This window comes from Mercenaria mercenaria, chromosome 16 (genome assembly GCF_021730395.1).
Source record: "Mercenaria mercenaria strain notata chromosome 16, MADL_Memer_1, whole genome shotgun sequence".
Taxonomy (NCBI): domain Eukaryota; kingdom Metazoa; phylum Mollusca; class Bivalvia; order Venerida; family Veneridae; genus Mercenaria; species Mercenaria mercenaria.
In genome coordinates this window covers 61,814,394-61,835,341 of record NC_069376.1, presented here as the reverse complement: position 1 = coordinate 61,835,341, position 20,948 = coordinate 61,814,394, and the positions used below count along the sequence as shown (strand labels likewise).

Sequence of the window (20,948 nt, the reverse complement as noted above, 5' to 3'; positions counted from 1 at the left end):
TGTTGAAACAAAATTACTAATAAATATAGTAAGTAAACAGCGACTTCGATGACAGGTCGGCTCTGCATCATCACATGTCAACATTGCTGAACGATAATTGAAAGCTTTGAAAGCTGAAATTGGGTAATAACAAGACAAGACGCCTGAAACACCTCGACAAGATTGTCTGGCTCAGTTTGCATGAAGATTTAATGTTACTTTGTTACAAGACTTTTGTTTAAGACTGTATTAATGGGGTTAAGAGATTTTGAAATCATGACTAGACTAAATCAAAGTTAGTATATGTATACTATTTTTTACACGGTTGCGTTCTATGCTTCCAGAGGATCGTCTTAAAGATTATTATGTGGACCTCCGTGGTTGAATTCTTTTGGTCTCTTGCCCCTATGGGTTCGAAATTTCGCTCTGGCTTTAGAAGTCTTTCATGTACAGAAGCAATATAGCTGGGTAGCGGAAGGTTAACGGATCTAAGATGCCCGTCTGTGTTTGAAAGAATGCCCCGAGGGACACCTGGGGTCTGACTCTACCATGAAAATCTGTAAAGTGGCATCTGATTGTGTCGGCATGGCATTAAATCTAACAAGAGAAAACAGAAAGATTACACACATTCATTTATTTACATAACTTCTTACATACAGCAACAGTCCGTAGTTTGCGCTACAGGACCTGTCTCTATTCAACAAGTTATTCTGTTCCGTATGAGTTCAGACACAATGGTAAGTGAGCACAGAGCTAACATTTACATTTCAATGAGCTTTTTTTTAAACTGTGTGATCGGACCTATCACCAAGATAGACACTGCTGGCAGACTTAAGTCCCGAACTTCTGACAACAACATATTCTGTCCCGTTTTTGTAGAAGTGAACGTTTCCTGTTATGTGTAATAGCGACTTTCGCAACCTTGCAATAGCAATTGTTTCCTGAAACGAAACAAAAACGTTTCTGTAACATTGAAATTCGTTTCTGTCGTGCAAATACTGAACAATGTATTTTTACAGGCGACTTCAGATTTCACATTCGTATCGGTTTCATAATTATGACAAAATGTATTGGCCGCATTCACATCAATCAGAGGTACGCCAGACTCTGATTTATTTGGTGAGCATAAGCACTCGTAACTAATACCGGAAGTGGTTTTAACTGGGGAACCATGTATTCTGTATATAAGAACAATTTGCCATAGCTTGCGATCATTTTTTTTTTATCACTCGATATGTATGAAATTCAATATGCTTATCATTTTGATATAAAATTGGTTTGCTGGGTTTAGCGTCATTTCTCAACAGAATTTCATTGTTCCCTAAAATATTTATTAATGAAGATATTATATAATGTTTTACAATTCTAAAAACTTATAGCTTCAAGCATGTCGTTTTACGAATTCCAATATTGAAAAGCGTACAAAGAATGCACTATATAACGTGTAGCAGATATACGGGTATATAAATAAGAACATAAAAATGAAATAATATACATTAGCTAGATCCATTCTTAACTTGGCATTTTCTTCTTTTAGATCTTCGTTTGGTCTAGTATCCTCACATTTGAAGTCACTCAGGTCTGTGTGTATACCTAAATTAACAACAGCGTACAAAATGTCAGATTCTGCAGTCACCGAGAAATAAACGTCGAGCGCCAAATGTTCAGTTCGTCACTTGTTTTGTTATATAACAAGGTGCAGGACGTGAAGTGGTTGCACAGTTACTTCAAGCGAGCGAAATCATCTCCGGGTTGCAAACATACAAAATGGCGGATATTTGCTCAAATTACCGCACGTTCGTAAGTGGGCTTCTATGGTATATATGTGCATGCATCAGTTCTATGTCTACATCACACTCGCTTTTGTGTTCCAGCGCCGTAGATTTCGAATTAACGAAGTTATTGAAGGTATAAACCCTTACCATACTGGACGTGATTAATTCTGCCTTTGCGACCAGTGTAGATCATGACCAGCCTCCACATCCATGCAGTCTGATCATGATCTGCACTGGTCGCCGTTTAGTCAGTATCTTTTTGGTAAGCACCCTTTTTAACAGTGAATGGTACTGTCCAAATTGAAAGATGGACAGGTTCATTATGGAAATTTAGCTGTGTAAAATGGTCATATGATGCAAGAGATGCACTAATTCGACTGTAAGTATCGTAAAGTGCAGAATTTCGTCTAAGAGACACATGACGTTTTCGCCATTAAAAACTCCTAAACGAAACTGTTTTACAAATAATGTACAGTGGACTGTCCAAAAATTAAGTGGTATTTATAAAGAGGAAACAACAGAAACTAAAAGGATGGGATGGGAAATATTCTGCATCAAGTATTTCCTTTAAGTTGTTCAAACCTATTTTCTAATGGTACGATTGCAAAACGATTTCTGAAATGAGATATTCTGAAGTAACTAAAGACTTCTTTTGGACAGACCGGAGATTATTGGGAGGACAATTTGTCAGATTGATGCGTGACTTTGTCCATCAATTAATGCATTTGGTAGTGATAAAGTGGAACCAGGGATTCTAATAGAAAACATAGAAATCTGTTGGAAAGCAATGAAAGATACGTCATTATTATTATTATTATTGTCATACCAGATTTGTTGTGCGCCCTTTGCATATGAAATATACGTTCAAGGGCGCTTTACGATTAAACATGTGACATATAGCAGATATGTAGGAAAATCCCAAAATATGACATATGCAAGCATAAAACTGAAACTGAAACTGAATAATTTATTAAACGCCTATTGTTATAAATGATATTTTCAATGGCATTGTACATAATCATAATAACAGTTATTATAACAATATTAATAATGACAATGATAATAATTACAGCCTTATTGTAACAAACCGTCATGACCGCACCCCTCCCCTTGAGGTCATTTTACCCCTATTGCCAATACCAGTGCTTAAAGCATCTGGTACGCCCAGACGAGCTGCATATAGAGGTTCAAACCCCCGGTTAATTGTGCCGTCATATACTGTATTAGAAAGAAATACCACACACCACCCTACCCATAGAGCCTTACCAACAAGTGCGTTTATTAAACAAACCTTGGAAATATAAATGTTGAAATGTAAAACATTTTACAAAAATGTACAGTTAAGAGATCTTCGTCAGCGACGAATGACTTGCTGTAGTTCTGTATCACAAAAATAACAATAGCATATTTATTCTGGGTAGAAACAGTCACAGTTGGTATCTATGTGTTGTAGAAAATTTTGAAAAGTTGTATTTTGAAAGCTCTTTTAAATGAATTTTAAATAAGTGATGAACCTTTTCCGAGATTGTAAGGAAGAGAATTCCATAGTTTTGCGGTGAAACTTCTATCACCGTAGGAAACCAGTCGACTTTTTTTGTGGCATAAGGGTTGTTGCTGCACTTGCTGATCTCAGATTTCTAGTTGGCACGAAAATCTCAAGTAAATCTCTTATATACCCCGGCGACTGTCCAGTCCATGCAAGGCTTTGATTGTTTGAATGAGAATTTTGCATTTGATTCTATCTTGTACTGTATTTGATGCCAATGAAGATCTTTAAGGATTGGTGTTATATGTTCAAAACGGGTTGTTTTCGTAATAAGACGTGCAGCTGTGTTTTGAACATTTTGCAGATTGCACGTTGTTGATATTTTGGTACGCCATACAAAGAGCATTGCAGTTGTCAAGTATGGTCGAATGTGACCAATTTGTCGTATTTGGCCATAGCATGTTCGAGTCACAGAATTAACATGATGGTCCATGTGCATGTTCGAATCGAGCATAGCACCAAGGTTTCGAACAGTTTTTGATGGTCTTATGCTCGAATCGCTAACTTTCAGTTCTAGATTTTCAGCATGTTTGGAGTGTTTTTAACTCGAAAAAAGAATTACTTCAGTTTTGTCTGCATTCAATTTTAACATGTTTGAATTCATCCATGAGATGATTTCTTTTAGGCATTGTTCAACTCGCGTAGTTGTGGCTGTCTTTAATGCTTGGTCAACTGGTTTAAACGATAGACAGAGTTGGGAGTCATCTGCACAAAAATGGTGATTTAGACCGTGGATTCTACAGATGGACCCGACTGGCTTTGTGTACATCGTGTAGAATTTGGGGCCTAGAACAGATCCTTGCGGAACACTGAATTTCTTAAGGACTGGTTCAGAGTTTAACATCGATGCATACTGTTTGGTAGCGGTCTGTTAGATATGATGCCACCCATTGAAGAGGTTTATCGGCGAATCCAAAGTTAAATTCGGATCTATGAAGAAGGGTGTTATGGTCAATGAGGTCGAATGCAGCCGACAGGTCCAACAACACAAGTACTGTGACGTCACCTTTGTCTAGGGCTTCGAGAATGTCGTTTTGAACTTTTAACAATGCGGTTTCAGTGGAATGAAATTTTCTGTATACTGACTGATTTATTTCATGTAATTGATTGTTTGTCAAATGTTCCTCAATTCTTCTGTTTACCACTTTTTTGAGGATTTTTGAGAGGTATGGCAGATTGGAAACAGGCCTGTATTTCTTGAGTGTGTTTTGGTCAAGATTTGGCTTTTTCAACAATGGTCTTATTCGTGATGTTTTAAATGATTTTGGCACGATTGCACTTTGTAGAGAGATGTTAACAATTTTCGTCAATATTAGGAGACGTTCGTTTATACACGATTTCAAGAGCCATGTAGGAAGTGGGTCTAATTCACGTGACTTATTAGCTGACTGTTGAACAAGCTTTTTCACCTCCTCCTCTGTTGCTGGACTGAAACTAGCCAAACGCGCAGTATCACATAGTTCTATGCGTCCGTCTTCTGGAGTTACTGATTCACTCTGATCCTGGGATTCAATATCAGTTCTGATTGTTTCTATTTTATCTATGAAGAAATCGCTGAACTCCTGTGCTAGCACTTCTGGGTTCTTGCCTGATGGAAGCTCAACTTCGCTTGGACCGTTCAGTAAATGTTTCGTTATTTTGAACAAACTTTTTTGGTCTCGTTCACTTGATTCTATTTTCTCTGAGTAACAATCAATTCTTGCCTTTTTTAACATTTTGTTAACGACTGCGCATTGGTTCCTATACATTAAGGGGTCAACGTTGAGTCCTGAAGTCTGTCATATACAATTACGTTTGATGGGAAAAAATAACACCAGACCAAGTCGACATTTTTTCTTTTTTTAAGCATCCGTCAGAGTTCAAATTTATCACTACCAAATGAAATTGACTTTAGTCTGATATCGTTTACAGGAATATTGATTTCAGATGACTATGGCTCTTCCTTCCTGAACAAGTCCCTGATGACCAAAGCCACGCATCAATCTGACAAATTGTCCTCGCTATTCGGCCTCTTGTTTCTTCAGAATACCTCATTTCAGAAATCGTTTGGCAATCGTACCATTGTAAGGTATGTTTGAACTACTTAAAAGAAATACTTGATGTAGAATATTGCCTATAGTATCTTTTAGTTTCCACTTTTTCAATTTCATAAATACCACTCAATATTTGGACAGTCCATCGTACATTATTTGTAAAACATTTTCGTTTAGGATGGCGAAAAAGTCATGTGACTCTTAGACGAAAATCTGCAATTTACGAATCTTGGAGTTACTTTTTTAAAAAATATGTATGTCCGGCACCTCTTCATGCGCCGTTTACTTTTCGGTTGCTTAATTGAAGAACCTAGTTAAAGCATGGTTTAATGAAACAAGAGGACCATGATGGTCCTGAATTGCTCACCTCTTCCCACATGACCCAGTTTTGAGCATGACGTCGTTTTTTCTATTACTTGACATAGTGACCTAGTTTTTGAGCTCATGTAACCAAGGTTTTGAACTGGACCTAGATATTATCAAGATAAAAATTCTGACCAATTTTCATGAAGATCCATTGAAAAATATGGTCTCTAGAGAGGTCACAAGGTTTTTCTATTATTTGACCTATTGACCTAGTTTTCGAAGGTACGTGACCCTGTTTTGAACTTTATCTAGATATCATCAAGGTGAACATTCTCACTAATTTTCATGAAGATCTCATGAAAAATATGGCTTCTAGAGAGGTCACAAGGTTTTTCTATTTTTACACCTACTGGCCTAGTTTTTGACCGTACGTAACCCAGTTTCGAAACTGACCTAGATATCATCAAGATGAACATTCAGATCATTTTTCATGAAGATCCATTGAAAAATATGGCCTCTAGAGAGGTCAAAAGATTTTTCTTATTTTAGACCTACTGACCTAGTTCTTGATCGCAGTTGACCCAGTTTCAAACTTGACCTAGATATCATCAAGGTGAACATTCTGACCATCTTTTATGGAGTTCCATTCACAAGTATGGCCTCGAGAGAGGTCACAAGGTTTTTCTATTTTTAGACCTACTGACCTAGTTTTTGACCGCACATAACCCTGTTTCAAACTTGACCTAGATATCATCAAAATGAACATTCAGACCAACGTTCATACAGATCCCATGAAAAGTATGACCTCTAGTGAGGTCACAAGGTTTTTTTATTATTTGACCAACTGACCTATTTTTTTAAGGCACGTAAACCAGTTTCAAACTTGACCTAGATATCATCAAGGTGAACATTCTGACCAATTTTCATGAAGATCCATTCAAGGGTATGGCCTCTAGAGAGGTCACAAGGTTTTTCTATTTCAAGACCTACTGACCTAGTTTTTGATCGCAGTTGACCCAGTTTCAAACTTGATCTATATATCATCAAGATAAACATTCAGACCAACTTTCATACAGATCCCACGAAAAGTATGGCCTCTAGAGAGGTCACAACGTTTTGTTCATTATTTGACCTACTGACCTACTTTTTGACGGCACGTAACCCACTTTCAAACTCGATCTAGATATCATCAAGATGAACATTCTGACCAATTTTTATGGAGATTCATTCACAAGTATGGCTTCTAGAGAGGTCAGAAGGTTTTTCTGTTTTTAGACCTACTGACCTAGTTTTTTACTGCACATGACCCTGTTTCGAACTTGACCTAGATATCATCAAGATGAACATTCAGACCAACTTTCATACAGATCCCTTGAAAAATATGGCCTCTAGAGAGGTCACAAGGTTTTTCTATTATTTGACCTACTGACCTAGTTTTTGAGGGCACGTGACCCAGTTTCAAATTTGATCTAGATATCATCAAGATGAACATTTTGACCAATCTTCATGAAGATCACATAAAATATATGGCCTCTAGAGAGGTCACAAGGTTTTTCTATTTTTAGACCTACTGACCTAGTTTTTGACCGCACATGACCAAGTTTCAAACTTGATCAGATATCATCAAGATAAACATTCAAACTAACTTTCATACAGATCCCATGAAAAATATGGCCTTTAGAGAGGTCACAATGTTTTTCTATTATTTGACCTACTACTAGTTTTTGATGGCACATGACCTAGTTTCAAACTTGGCCTAGATATCATCAAGGTGAACTTTCTGACCAATTTTCATGAAGATCTTGTGAAATATAAGGCTTCTAGAGAAGTCACAATGTTTTTCTATTTTCAGACCTACTGACCTAGTTTCTGAGGCACGTGACCCAGTTTCAAACTTGACCTATATATCATCAAGATGAACGTTCTCACCAATTTTCATGAAGATCTCTTGAAATATATGGCCTCAAGAGAGGTCACAAGGTTTTTCTATTTTTAGACCTACTGACCTAGTTTTTAACGGCACGTGACCCAGTTTCGAACTTGACCTAGATATCAACAAGGTGAACATTCTGACCAACTTTCATAAAGATCCTATGAAAATGTGACCTCTAGAGTGGTCACAAGCAAAAGTATACGGACGGACGCACGCACGGACGCACTGACGGACGGACGACGCGCGATCACAAAAGCTCACCTTGTCACTTTGTGACAGGTGAGCTAAAAACGCGTCTTCAACCTCAAATATGATAAATACATCATTATTATTTTTAAATATTTACAGAATGAGATCGTTTTATAGAGTTTAATAAAGTAAGTGCATTCAATTTTAATCGCATAATACTCCCTTCCAAGTTTCAAGAAATATGACAAGGTTTTTATCAAAACAAATTGTTATTTTAAAACATCAAATGGCCGCGTGATGCTGCACAAAATACAAAACCCAGTCAGGACAAATTTTGTAAAAGTAACACAATCAAATGTTCCGAGAGCTGGACACTATTTTCCAAGTAAACATTTGCGTCCGAAATTTCTTGAAGTACAAGTTTGCAACAAAAAGAGCTTGAAAATAGTTATTTGGGTATAGGATCATCTATGAAACACGCAGATACAAACTTGTTTTGAAATTCTTCAAAGTCAGTTGTTTTGTCTCGTTTAAGGGCCCCCAAAACAGACAGTTTGATCATAAGAATATAAAAAATGGCATGAAACGAGCCCAGTCGACTACCAAAACATGGACATGACTATTTTATACCTTCAATAACTTCGTCAATTCGAAATCGACGGCGCTGAAACGGAAAACCGATCGTGACATAGACTTAGAATTGACGCATGCACACATATCCTTAGAGTTCAAAATATCACAGAAACCCATTTACCTGTTGACGTGCGAGGTTTTTTCAGCAAATATCCGCCATTTTGCAATTATGAAACCATTTCGTTCGCTCGAAGTAGGTGTGCAGCCACTTCACTTCCTGTCCCCTTGTCTACAGAAGTATAAACTGTGATTCTGAATTTTTACGTTTGTTAATAATACAATTTGTGATACTGAAAAGTTTCGGTGCTATCTACACTTTGGAAATTCATTTTCTAAAACAGTTTTAGTAAGAGATGTGGTGTGGTAATCTAGGGTAAATGAAAGATGTATTTCGGTGCCTATGTCAAATTTTCAAAATCAGACCTGTGGTATAGGAGATACCGATCTTTTTTATATTTTTAACGACCATTTTTCGACCAAATTAAATGTTGAAATCATTTTGAAATTGGGCCGAAATATACCGAAAATGACAACGGCCCATGGTGGCCATGTTTATTGACTAATCGTTTAAAAACGAAAAATCTTGGTGAGTGTTACCGAAGGACCATTTCTATACAATTACTTAAAATTGAACCAAGGGGAACCATTCGAGCAACTCCCAAAGAGCATATAGACCAAGTTCAATCTGACTAAAGTACATCTCCAATTAACGCTACGCTTTGGATTTGAAGACGTGCTATTGATAGACTCGTTCTGACGACCCTTCCCCTAGCCAATCAGACCCTTGCTTTCAACATTTTGAAAGTGAAATTAGAAGTTTAAAAAATCTATATGTAGCCTGGATTTTTCATGTTTATTATGACGACCACATCATGACTGTGCCCTCGTGATTTTAGAGGTACCATATGTCACGGTATGGACTTGGTCACGTAAGGGGAGAATATGTGTCAGGCAGTCGGTAGAGCACTGGGTTCGAGCCCCGGACTGACTGCACATTTTTCTCACCCTGTGACATTCGACGCTATTTTGATGGTTCAGCCAAATGCTTGTTGAAACGAGTAATCTGACTGGTTCAAATAAAAATATATTTGTGAAAATAATAATAGCAATATCGGAAATCCAAATATAAGAAAGATGAATGTGAATAGGTCATCCTCAGATCTTCGTTTAGAAGATCAAGTACTTTAGTCAGATTGGACCAACTTGTAACAACTTCAGAGGAAATGTCGTTCGAAGAAAATGTAGACGGACGAAAGGACGAGCGGTGAGTGATCACAATAACTCACCTCGAGCACTTTGTGCCCTGCCGAGGTCTTTGGGACTAAGAAATAGAAAAGATCTACTTAAAATATTAAAAATACATGCATTCCAAGTTTAATTACAATCCGACAGTTAAAAGAGACATAATTATGAGAATGACGGACATTTACAATGAAAATAACCTGTCAAAATGTAATTTTGTGATACATTCAAAACTTAAAACATTGAGAAATAGTTCGTATTACATGTAACATACTTCCATTTAATTGGAATGCAGCTCACTATTCCTATCGTATATTTAAAAAGGAATTTACAAATACTATTTTATATGTCAATAAAATAATTTATGACGCTAAGGGTGGCATAAACCTCTATGTTTAGATATTTTCGGCATTAAGAATAATTAATTTCAACTGAAGCTATACCATTAGGTCTTGCCACAGAACCGATCGGCTCAGTTGGTATTTGCGATGTCAGAAACTGGCCATGAACTTGGTTTCTCATTTTTATCTGAAACAAAACATCTAACAAACTTTTTAATGAAATTCCAGATTTTATTTTTTTTTCTGATCATGCACTGTAATTTCGTTCGAACGAATATTAAAAGCAAACACGCAATGATTCTTTAATTCATGTTATTATATAACGAAAAACATTAATAAAATTTCTGAATTACACCAAAGGCTGTTATTAAAACGTTACTTGTACCTTGTAATTTTGTGTAACAACTAATTACTTTTTTAATTGCTTTTACTAACCCCTGTTTAAGTAATCATGTTTGTTTACGCATTTGTAGTTCTTAATTATTTTGTAATAATTACCTCCCTTGATAAACATGAATATCAAGTAATTGAAATAAAATGGTGATAAAAGCGCTGTACTGGTCTTGAAATCTGATATTGTTTTCTGAACAAGTTTTACGACAATAAGTCGTTTAACGTTTTTTAGTTGCTCCGTTGGCCGCTAAAGTCAAATGGAGCTGCACGCTTAAACTTTAGGAGGTCCATATAAAATGCTAGGGACCAAGCTTGCTGCAGTTAATGAGAGCAGTTTAAGAGGTGAACCAAGGATGTAGATCAAAGGACACCGGTCTATACACCTATACTGAAAATTCGCCATAAACATTGTTCCAATGAGCTTACAACCACCCTAATTACACAACACGGTATTTCATCAAGAAACTTAATTTCACAGATTCGTTTAAATTCAAATGGTGCTGTAGAAAAATAAATATCTGGAAAATCAGGTAGATAATTGAAATTGCATGAAGGCAAGTTAAACTACTTTTTGCTTATATAAAATAAGAGTTTAATGTGTTTATTACTAGTGCACTTGAACTCAGAGCCGTGATAGATAGCCCTCGAATGCCTTGATTTTTGATAAATATATGAAACACGTAATACCTTAGGAATAAATATTATGCACTGGCTGCTCGTTGTGCAGAAGAATAGTAGTGACGACTCTAAAACAAAGGTCAAGGTCTTCTGTTCTGTAGGCAGGACGTGAGCAAGAGGTACTCCGAATATACACACAATGACCACATTATAGATGCAAGCGCCTATATACTTGGAGTCGTTGAGCACAGGAATGGTAACCTGGCGAGTTTCCCAAGCAAGAAAAGTGCCAAAGGCTAACAGAAGACCTTTGTAAACATATATGGCGGCAATCCAGTAAGCACTGCTTTCGTTGTAACAATGAAGGTATGACTTGGAATATATCATGTTGTTACTTGAAACATCCTGGAATAAACACACGTTATTGTTACTGTATAATTAAGTGTAATAACAGTTTGAATGTCGCTCTAAATGAAAAAAAAATCATTAATTTTGATAGATACAAATTAATGTGAATACCGTTCTATTCTAAGAAAGCATAGATCTATATCTAATAGCAAATATTTTCATAGAACTACACGACGGTTGTTTTTTTCCTTACTTTTACAATAAGTAGTAATTGTAACACTGAGAAAATTACAAGATAGTTCTTATGTTTGCTTTAGTTTTTATTAAATGTCTAACTCAATCTTCAGAAAATAATTTCGTAGAACAACTGAATAGTCATTCATTTGAGTTTGAATCACTTTACCATTGTACTCCTGGATAATGTTGCTTTCTCGAGTGGGAAAAAAATCGTCCACGGCACAAGAATTACAACATCTACAACAAGCATGATCCCGATCATTCCAAACACGTGGTAATCTTTTATTGCCTTAAATATAAACAGATTTATTTTGACATGTTACATTCAAAGGTCATCAAATTATCCTTATATAGGTTACTCAACAGGTTTTGACGTAGTTCTGAAATTTTAAAATGAATAATTTGTCGTCATGCTTTGAACTAATTATTCATTCTAAAACTGCAGCCTCTTAAAGCGAAACTGCAGCAGAAGATGTATTACTGTCGACATTATAAACGTATAGACACGAAATACATAAGCTTGAAAATGTAGAAGAAACAAACGAAAGGCCATATAAGAGCCTTTGGGCGGCCTATGACAAAGAACGAGTACCGAAGGCAAGCATTTGAGACATGTTATATATTATACCAGATTTACATAGCGCCTTTTTCATTATAAACACGTTCAACGGGCGCGTTACAGAGCGCAAATGCAGCCACCCGGGGCACCAAATTCATCCTTTACTAGTACAGATACAGAGCGATCTGACCATAGGGACAGAGTGAGACAAAGCCCCGAGAACAGAGAGAAATCTTCGTTTTAGATACATGTCTGTCCAGCTAACTTAATCTAGCTCTTTTGGTTTTTTAAGTGCCCAATGTATAGCACCGATATACACGCGAAACCATCTTTCCTGGGAAGAACCAGTACTAGCCTCTTAGTTAGATGGGCGACACTCAAGGGCATCTCAGAAATTTCCAGTGTCTGGACCGGGATTCGAACCCAAAAGCACTAGACCATTGGGTTTAGCTTAACTCAATTTTATGAAAATATTATTTAGATTTAATCCAGGTTCGCTTATAATCTTATCAAAAGGATTTATATGTTTGTTTTACTTACGTCGTTTAAACAGTAACGTTATTTAGATTTATATCGGGTTCATGTGAAATCTCTGAATTCTTCTATCAAAATATAAACTTCTGCAAAAATGTTTTAATATTGATTTCAAACAACTTGTCCTTCCAGTTTACTTCTGAAACCTTAAAACCGCTAACAAAACACTACAAAATGATTCTGTCGCGAACTAGTAAGTGATATCTAGTTGATTACATTGTCCAGGGACCCTACCTGGTAAGGGCTGTCTTATAAGCCGAAATTAGATTACTTGTGCGACACCGCAAAGTAAAGTTCACTATAAGTATTGTTCTTTATAAATAATTATTTAAGAGGCAAACGCACTTAAGAACATAAAGTGGACAAATATTACAGGATAAGCTCAAAATACCAAAATATAATACAGTACAAGAAATATAAATGGTAACTGCAGATTACTTAATAAATTATATTAAACAGAAAAGACCGCAAAAAGCAACAGACACCTACTTCAGAATTAGATTTTTTTCCGGATGCGTGGAACATACAGAGGTATCAGCTAATTCAGGAAGGAGTAATTGGTGACAGTGGTTAGGTTTTATCACTTAAACGTATATGATATAACGCATATTACGCTTTATACCTTTGCGTTTTGTTAAATACGTGCACGTGGTTTTAATCAACACACGCGTTAGACTTCATCGTGACTAGAGAAAGAACTTGTTCATACGACGGTGAACATGGCACCTACAATGATACACTAGCGTGCAATTCCATGAAAAGTGGCGTATGTTCCCCAGTAAAAATAATTGGTTTGCCCTAAACGAGAAACAATGGGCAGAACTAAACAAACTGGAATTTAGAAAGGGGATCTGAGGTTATGGAGCCTGCATATCACAGAAACTGCCAAAAGACAAAATTAAAAAGCAGACAGCATATCCATGGGGTGATTATACAATACCCAAAGCTATGAAAGTGGGAGTATTGGAACCACCCAGGCCGAAATGTTCAAGCACAGAAACTAAACAGTACAAATAATACGACATAAAAGTCGTGCTGAACGATCTGAGAAGATCGAAGTATACAAGCCACCAAAGAAAGAAATGAAAATATCGGAACAAAAATGAATACGAATAGGAAAAAAACGAAGAAAAATTGAAAAAAAAACCCCTGATGAGGATTCGAACTCACAAAATGATTGGCTTATATCCAATTGTTATCTGCATTTTAACCAAATGAGCTAGCATTATACTAACTGGATAGTTGAAATGAAACAAGTACTAATATTTACTTGTCAAGTAATGTGCAAGCATTATGTTATTTTACCAATTATCATAAAATGGATCGTCCTGGCGTTTCGGCGGGAATCACGTTATCAATGGGGATTATTATGTGCACAGAACACAACAAAGACAACAGCAGCAGAATCTAATTGTATCTGCAATCAGCATATCCAAGAAACCACATCAATAACAATGTATGTGAATCGTTGGAAGGCGCATGTGGGAGTCATTTTGTTCAAAACAAAAACAGGCGTGGAAGCAGAGGATTCACGATTATTGTCCTTTAAGCTTCAGTAACCATACATACAGACTGATGCTTTGTTTCATAGCTCATTTAACATAATGTGGCTTCGCAAGAACATTATTTTCTGTAATAAGATTATTGATAGATGTCAAGCTGAAAAAAACATTTTATAGAAACGTTTATAACTATAATGTATTGTTCATGTGGAAAATAACCATTGTAATGGTTTTCTGATGTTACTGACAAAAAATATCTTCATCGTGGCTTATAACTCATGCGAGGCAACGATTATAGCGAAGGTTTCATTGAAAATAAAAAAATAACCGCCATTAACATAATAATGAAAAATGCAGTATAAAAGAAAGTGACCTAACCTTTTCAATCTATGTTTCTAATACATGTACTCACAAATATGGTATATTATTTCATTACTGTTATCTGAATACACCATAATGGGATAAAAATCAAAATATTGTGTGTTCATCTGCAAATACTCACCCGATTATATATTTGTTATTTAACTTGCACTGAACAGTACAAATAAGTGCACAAGTCTCATAAGGCGATTATTGTTTTACACTTTAGGACGTCAATAACAAGAACTGTGGCTAGAAGAAAAAAAGATAAAGTTGTCAAAGAGATTGTTTCTGTCCACCCCCACCCTTTCACTTTTTGTGGGATGGGGTCGGGTGGTTAGAGGAGGGGAAATGGACACCTAGATTTACCTTTTTTCGTATGTCTGTCTGTCCGCCCGTCATGATATCCGTCCGTCCAGCTGTGTCATGCTTATGAAACTTTGTAGTATAATTGTTCAGCATTTGAAGTTGGGTACCTGGGGTTTTATTTCAGATATATCACATCCCCCTAATTCGAACCCAAAAAGCTCTTTTTATCCTACTACGTTCACTAATTCAAGTAACATAATTTATCATATGACTGTATGGTGACAGTAAACTGATTATATTAGTGTCCTATGGACACACATTCAGTTCTGATGTGTTTGGTGACGTGGAGACTGCCTGGTGATCTTGTTAGTTAAGCGGTGCTCGGTTTTCTTTCTTTGGAACTATGAACATGGTGGGATTCACTTCCTTGTCCAAGACAAACTAATAGTGATCTATTTGCACTTGCATAGTTCATACTGATGATACCGTTTATAAAATGGTTTAACCCTACCGTGTCCAAAATTCTTGCCAGATGCAATCCATACTTACCTTCCTCCTTAAGTTGTAATCTCGGAAAACCACGTAAACACGATACGTCTTTGAGAACAGCGCACCAAATAAAGATGTAAACCCTAACGATAGGAGCCATGTCCTTACCTGAAATAAATGGTGTACTAGGCGATTCAGAATTGAGAATCATTGATATTTTACTTACATGAGCAGGGACCAGATTATTTTTAAGATATTTGATGACAATGAACAGTCGTCAAGATAAGCAAAAATATTTGTCTTTAGAGTTTCATAGGCAAAGCCATATTTTCCTAGAAGTGACCTGTTTTCGGCACTATTTGAGGTTTTTCGATAGCCGCCGGTATTTCTTATACAACGGCTCAACTAACCTAAAGAAAAAGTAAAATATGTAGTCAATCAGATTACTGATTACTGATTATGTCACAATGTGAGCAAAATGAACGAACAGTAGCATGGTTAGTTGTCTTATTTCGTTTTCAATATGTTTGATTTTAAGATCTTTTAAAAGTTGGCAATACCTTCAACGTTAGTGGAACTATCAGGGTAGGGTGCTGAAGGACAATATCTACCAATTCTTTAAGGGACAATTCTAGATCTTCTAGTTTATGTAATATCTGGGGTACGTTTTGTCTGTCTATTTTGGCTTTAGAGTAGCCGTTTTACAACACTGTTTCAGTTATGTAACATCATTCGTCCTCCACCTCTGATAATTCATGTGGGGAAGTTGGCAGTTACTTGCGAAGAACAGGTTTGTACTGGTACAGAATCCAGGAACGCTGGTTAGGTTAACTGCCCGCATGACTGAAATACTGTTGAAAACGGCGTTAAACCCAAAACAAACAAACAAAATCAGTTATGTAACGGCAGGCCCAACCTAACCAGTCTTTCTGATTTCTGTACCTGTTCTCCGCAAACTTCTCCACGTGAGGCACTGTTTTTTAACAAATCGTCACAGAGAACAAACACCTCGTCCAGAGATCGAATTCACGTTATTGTGATCCTTAGAGCTCTCATCTCCCTACTGGGCTAAGCGGATAGGCAATTATGGGTATAAAACTGAAAGACATCTTGCCCTACAGCTTCTTAAAAAATTAACAACTGACGTAAAATGTGAGAACGAAGTTATTGTAATACCGAGCAGAGGCTATCTCCGGTCGGGTCATCAAGGTTTCTGTAATAGTCTGCCGCATTTACAAGTATTACGATGTACATTAACAGGCACCCAGCGATTATCACATTATTTACCATTGGACTAGACATTTTGATTGACCTGGAAAAATATGGAAAATAAAATAACAGTTTTGCATTATGTGCTGCAGTACAATTAAACAGTTCTGTTTTAGCTTTTCTGCTGTTGTTTTACGGTTTACATGATCCAAAGCTTTAAGTTCCCCTATGCTCATTACTTCAGGTCAAAAACATACAGTAGCTATCCAATTAGAGAACATGCATAATTACATGGTAAGAAAAATACTACTTTCAATGTTGCACATGAATTTGAACAGTTAAGAGTGATATAGGGAGGTAATGTAAAACTATGGATTCAGTAATGATTCCTAACATAGTGGGCGCATCCGCGCAGTCTGGTCAGGATCCATGCTGTTCGCTTTCAAAGCCTATTGCAATTAGAGAAACTGTTAGCGAACAGCATGGATCCTGACCAGACTGCGCGGATGCGCAGGCTGGCCTGGATCCATGCTGGTCGCAAACCCACTATGTTGGTTTTCTCATGGCACGGCTCATTTCATGTTCATAAGAAAAATGTCAGCCACATTATAAAACAAAGACATAATGACCCTTTAATGTCTAATAATTTACATCATGCTGTTTTCCACGGTATATAATATGCAAGATGATCCGTAACTGGACAATCTGAATGAATTACATAATCAAACACAGGAAAGCGTAGCGCTTTAGGAAATAGGGTTAATCAGATTTGGTAACTGGATAAAAAGGACACTTGTTTATATGTTGTGGAGGATATATTTTGTGGCAGTGATATCGTGTAATAAATATGAAACACATAATAGGTATAAATAGCGTAGTACCTGTTATTTCTGTAGTAGATGTTGAAGAACAAGAATGTAAAGGACAATAAACAACCTACACAAACCAAGGTTACTACCACACCAAATGCTGTACTACTAGGAGCTACGAGCACATCTTGGTATATAAATCTATCCTTGGGGACTTCTTTACCTGAAAAGAAAACAGCAGAATTTTGGTACACCCAGAACGAATTCTTTGTATTTTGGGCAAAATGAATATCTTTCAAAATTTGTTGATTTCGTAAAGATACACTGGAGATTCAACGTATTTTTGCAAAGAATTCCTGTAAATGAAATGTGCCTTTGAAATAATAGAAGAAATAGGCATCATCAGTGTGCAAATTCAGTTCCAGTCTATATATAGCATACTTTATTATAGTGTCTACAAATTGCAAATTTTAATCGCAGTCTTTACAATTTCAAATGAACCAGAACGTTCTCGCAGACATATAATCGTTTAACTTTTCACATCTAATAACGTGGCAAAAACGTTTCGCTGCTTATTACTTGGCAAAACGTAATACACTTTGCAATATTGTTAGTGCATTCCTTTTATTCGCTAAGGAATTACGTTTCAACATCGATAACATTAAATTACCGAGACAGATTCTAATTAGTACGCTGTTGATCGTAAGATCATAATATAGAATGCAATTATGCGATATTATTGGAGCTAAGCTTGAGAAAGTGTATCTCACGCAAGAAGGATCAAAGCGGTATTTATAATACTTTCGATTAATTAACATTGACAATTTAATAAGATGGCTTATAGAACTTTTTGTTTTCCTTACAAAAATCTTAAAATAAAATCTCCTAATTACTGGTGTCATTTGGTGAATTTAAGTGCGTTCTTGTAAAAAGAAGTGTACAGGAGCGCATGTGCGGGCGCATACACACATTGAGAGAGAGATAGAGAGAGAGAGAGAGAAAGAGACCAAAGTAAAAAGGAGACCAAAGTAAAAAGGGACACACTGTAATTTAACTGTGTATTAAACAGCCTACTTAACTACTGTCTGAAAGTTTACGCTAAAACTACCTCACATACCGTGTATCAGTCCATACATAGGACGGGATTTACTTATAAACTAATAATTTGAGTTTCAGTAATCTGACTTCATTTTGTTTGCCAACACTGTCGAGGAAATGAATTAATATAAATTTTCGCTGAAAACTTGTTTTCAGATCCTTTACTTCATTTTGATTTTAAATGTTACTGTATATATTTATGTACATGATATATCTAATAAATACTGTTTAAACCAACACTTTAGGAAAACTTGACTTATTTTGGTTGTACACATCATTGCTTTCCCTTTTTATTCATAGGAACATTGTCTTTTTTCAGTTCTTTTAATGAACCATAAATCAAAGTATTTGTATAGATCCATTATAAAACATTATGTTGATCACAAGATAGAGCCACCTGAAATATGCCCCAAAATATATCGCAGAAATATCCCCCATCAGCCTCACGTTTTCACACACTGTCCTGTCCGAAATTAACCGAAAACAGTTGAAGCAAGTCAAACATTTGTGCAATCCAAATGAAATGCGCTGATGTGGATGCAAAGCTGAAACAATACATATTCTAGCGTATTTCTCGGTCAGCAAATTAACTTACGCCAAATCCAGTCTGCTATATAAAACTGAAGTTTACTTTAGTCACTGAATACATGTATTGACCCAAACAAAATTGCCTAAAATTCCACAACACCTAAAAGTCCATCACGATTAGCTTCAAACTTATGGGACAGAATCATATATAGGTGTGCAAACCTGCAAACGGTTCAGTTGTTGCGGGGGAGGTGGAGTGTGGGCTTATATTGGTTTTTGGAGCAAAGCTGCAAGGTCGTCATTTCTTTGATCTCGGTCTATGTCAGACCTACGGTTTATAAACAAAAATCAAAATATTTTTCGCCCAAACTATCAAAAAATATTTAATACCTAATATAACTGAAGCTTCATTTTGGCAAATGTATCCAAGATTATAATAGTATCTGCTCCGTGGAATTTCTTTATCATTGCGGACAAGGTTTTCATGTAGCTGTATCTGTTAATTTTGAATTTAATATTTATCCCTTTTATCTTGCTTTATGACTGGCTACCATACTGTGACTGACTACCATACTGTGACTGGCTACCATACTGTGACTGACTACCATACTGTGACTGGCTACCATACTGTGACTGGCTACCATACTGTGACTGATTACCATACTGTGACTGACTACCATACTGTGACTGGCTACCATACTGTGACTGACTACCATACTGTGACTGGCTACCATACTGTGACTGACTACAATAATGACGAAAGCCTTTTATTTGCACACATATGTATAGCGCATCTTAATTATTTTATAGTGTGTTTAACACTTTTTTAAATATGAAATTGTATATATTTACCTGACCAGAGGGTTGAACTGTGTTCTAACCAGGTTAAACTGCCGACGATTTCATCAAAGCTGGCAACGTTACGTTTCTCTCCGTCTACAAAAAGATCTTCGTTATTGTCAAATAGTGAAACTTCAAAATATACAGTTTTTTTCTAAAATAACAATTTGATGTGTGCTTCTTTTTTATTTTGCAACATTATCGCCGTTATCAATGGATAGCAATGAAGCAACTTTCTTTCAAGTCATCATTTCATATAGTGATGAATAAAGGAAAACAATAATTGCCCTTAGACATCCGCTGCACACTTGACAGAAAATAAAGTAGTTTTCATACTGATGACATTCCATTCTTTTGTTAACATCTGAATATTTTTGCTTTTATTTTGAATCAACTAAAATGTTAGGAAGAAATAGCTTACAAAAGTTCTGTTGTATGAAAGTGATTCCGATACGGCTTCCGGTCTCATCAAAGGCTACAGGCCCCTGTGTCAGAAATGAAATATATATGATGTTCTACAAGGAAAATTTCATTAACAGGATTATTCTAAATGTCATGATTCAACCCTTATTGAATATATATCATTATTGCCATCTATTCAGTGCCTCATAAAATAAGCAAATAAGTAATTTTAACTTAGTTCTCTATAATAAAATAATTGGCCTAATCATATCGGAGATTATTAGTACTAGACTAAGGTCAGAGGTCCGACATGAACGTAAAACCTATATATACACACTCCACAATCTGACCCAAGACATTACAATATAAGCTTATCATTTATTTGTTTTCGTTAGTATTTACAAACATATGCAGGATTATCACCAGGTTTAGTGATACTCTTAAGTTACATGCTTATCAGTCAAAAGGACTGATAGAAATAAACATACCATCAATAAATAAAAATATTTAGTTAACGTTTAAAACTTAAAAATCACTGTGTATTACCGAAACACCCATATAGCGGACTTCTCTCATCCCTTTAACAATGGCATCGAGATATTCAGAGCTGTAGTTATAGTTGTGAAGCTGCAATCCAGATTCTTCCAAATACTTTATGTATCTTGGGCATTTCTGACAAACCTTTTTGGCATTATTGTTTATTTGTTTATAAACTGTCTATAAAGATTTCGAGTCC

The 20,948-nt window shown here is 36.1% G+C and overlaps 1 protein-coding gene across 1 annotated transcript; it reads right to left on the bottom strand.

The window, feature by feature from the left end:
- Nucleotides 1-596: 596 nt before the first annotated feature.
- On the bottom strand, nt 597-20,864 carry LOC123541074 (gamma-aminobutyric acid type B receptor subunit 2-like). Its single transcript, XM_053527225.1, has 11 exons — nt 20,759-20,864; nt 20,232-20,295; nt 19,823-19,906; nt 17,417-17,567; nt 16,503-16,638; nt 15,387-15,494; nt 11,740-11,862; nt 11,058-11,393; nt 10,080-10,164; nt 1,475-1,572; nt 597-920 (listed from the first exon to the last, which is right to left on the bottom strand). Exons 1-11 carry the CDS (start codon nt 20,786-20,788, stop codon nt 762-764), a joined length of 1,374 nt encoding a protein of 457 aa, XP_053383200.1. The 5' UTR covers nt 20,789-20,864; the 3' UTR covers nt 597-761.
- Between the last annotated feature and the right edge of the window lie 84 nt (nt 20,865-20,948).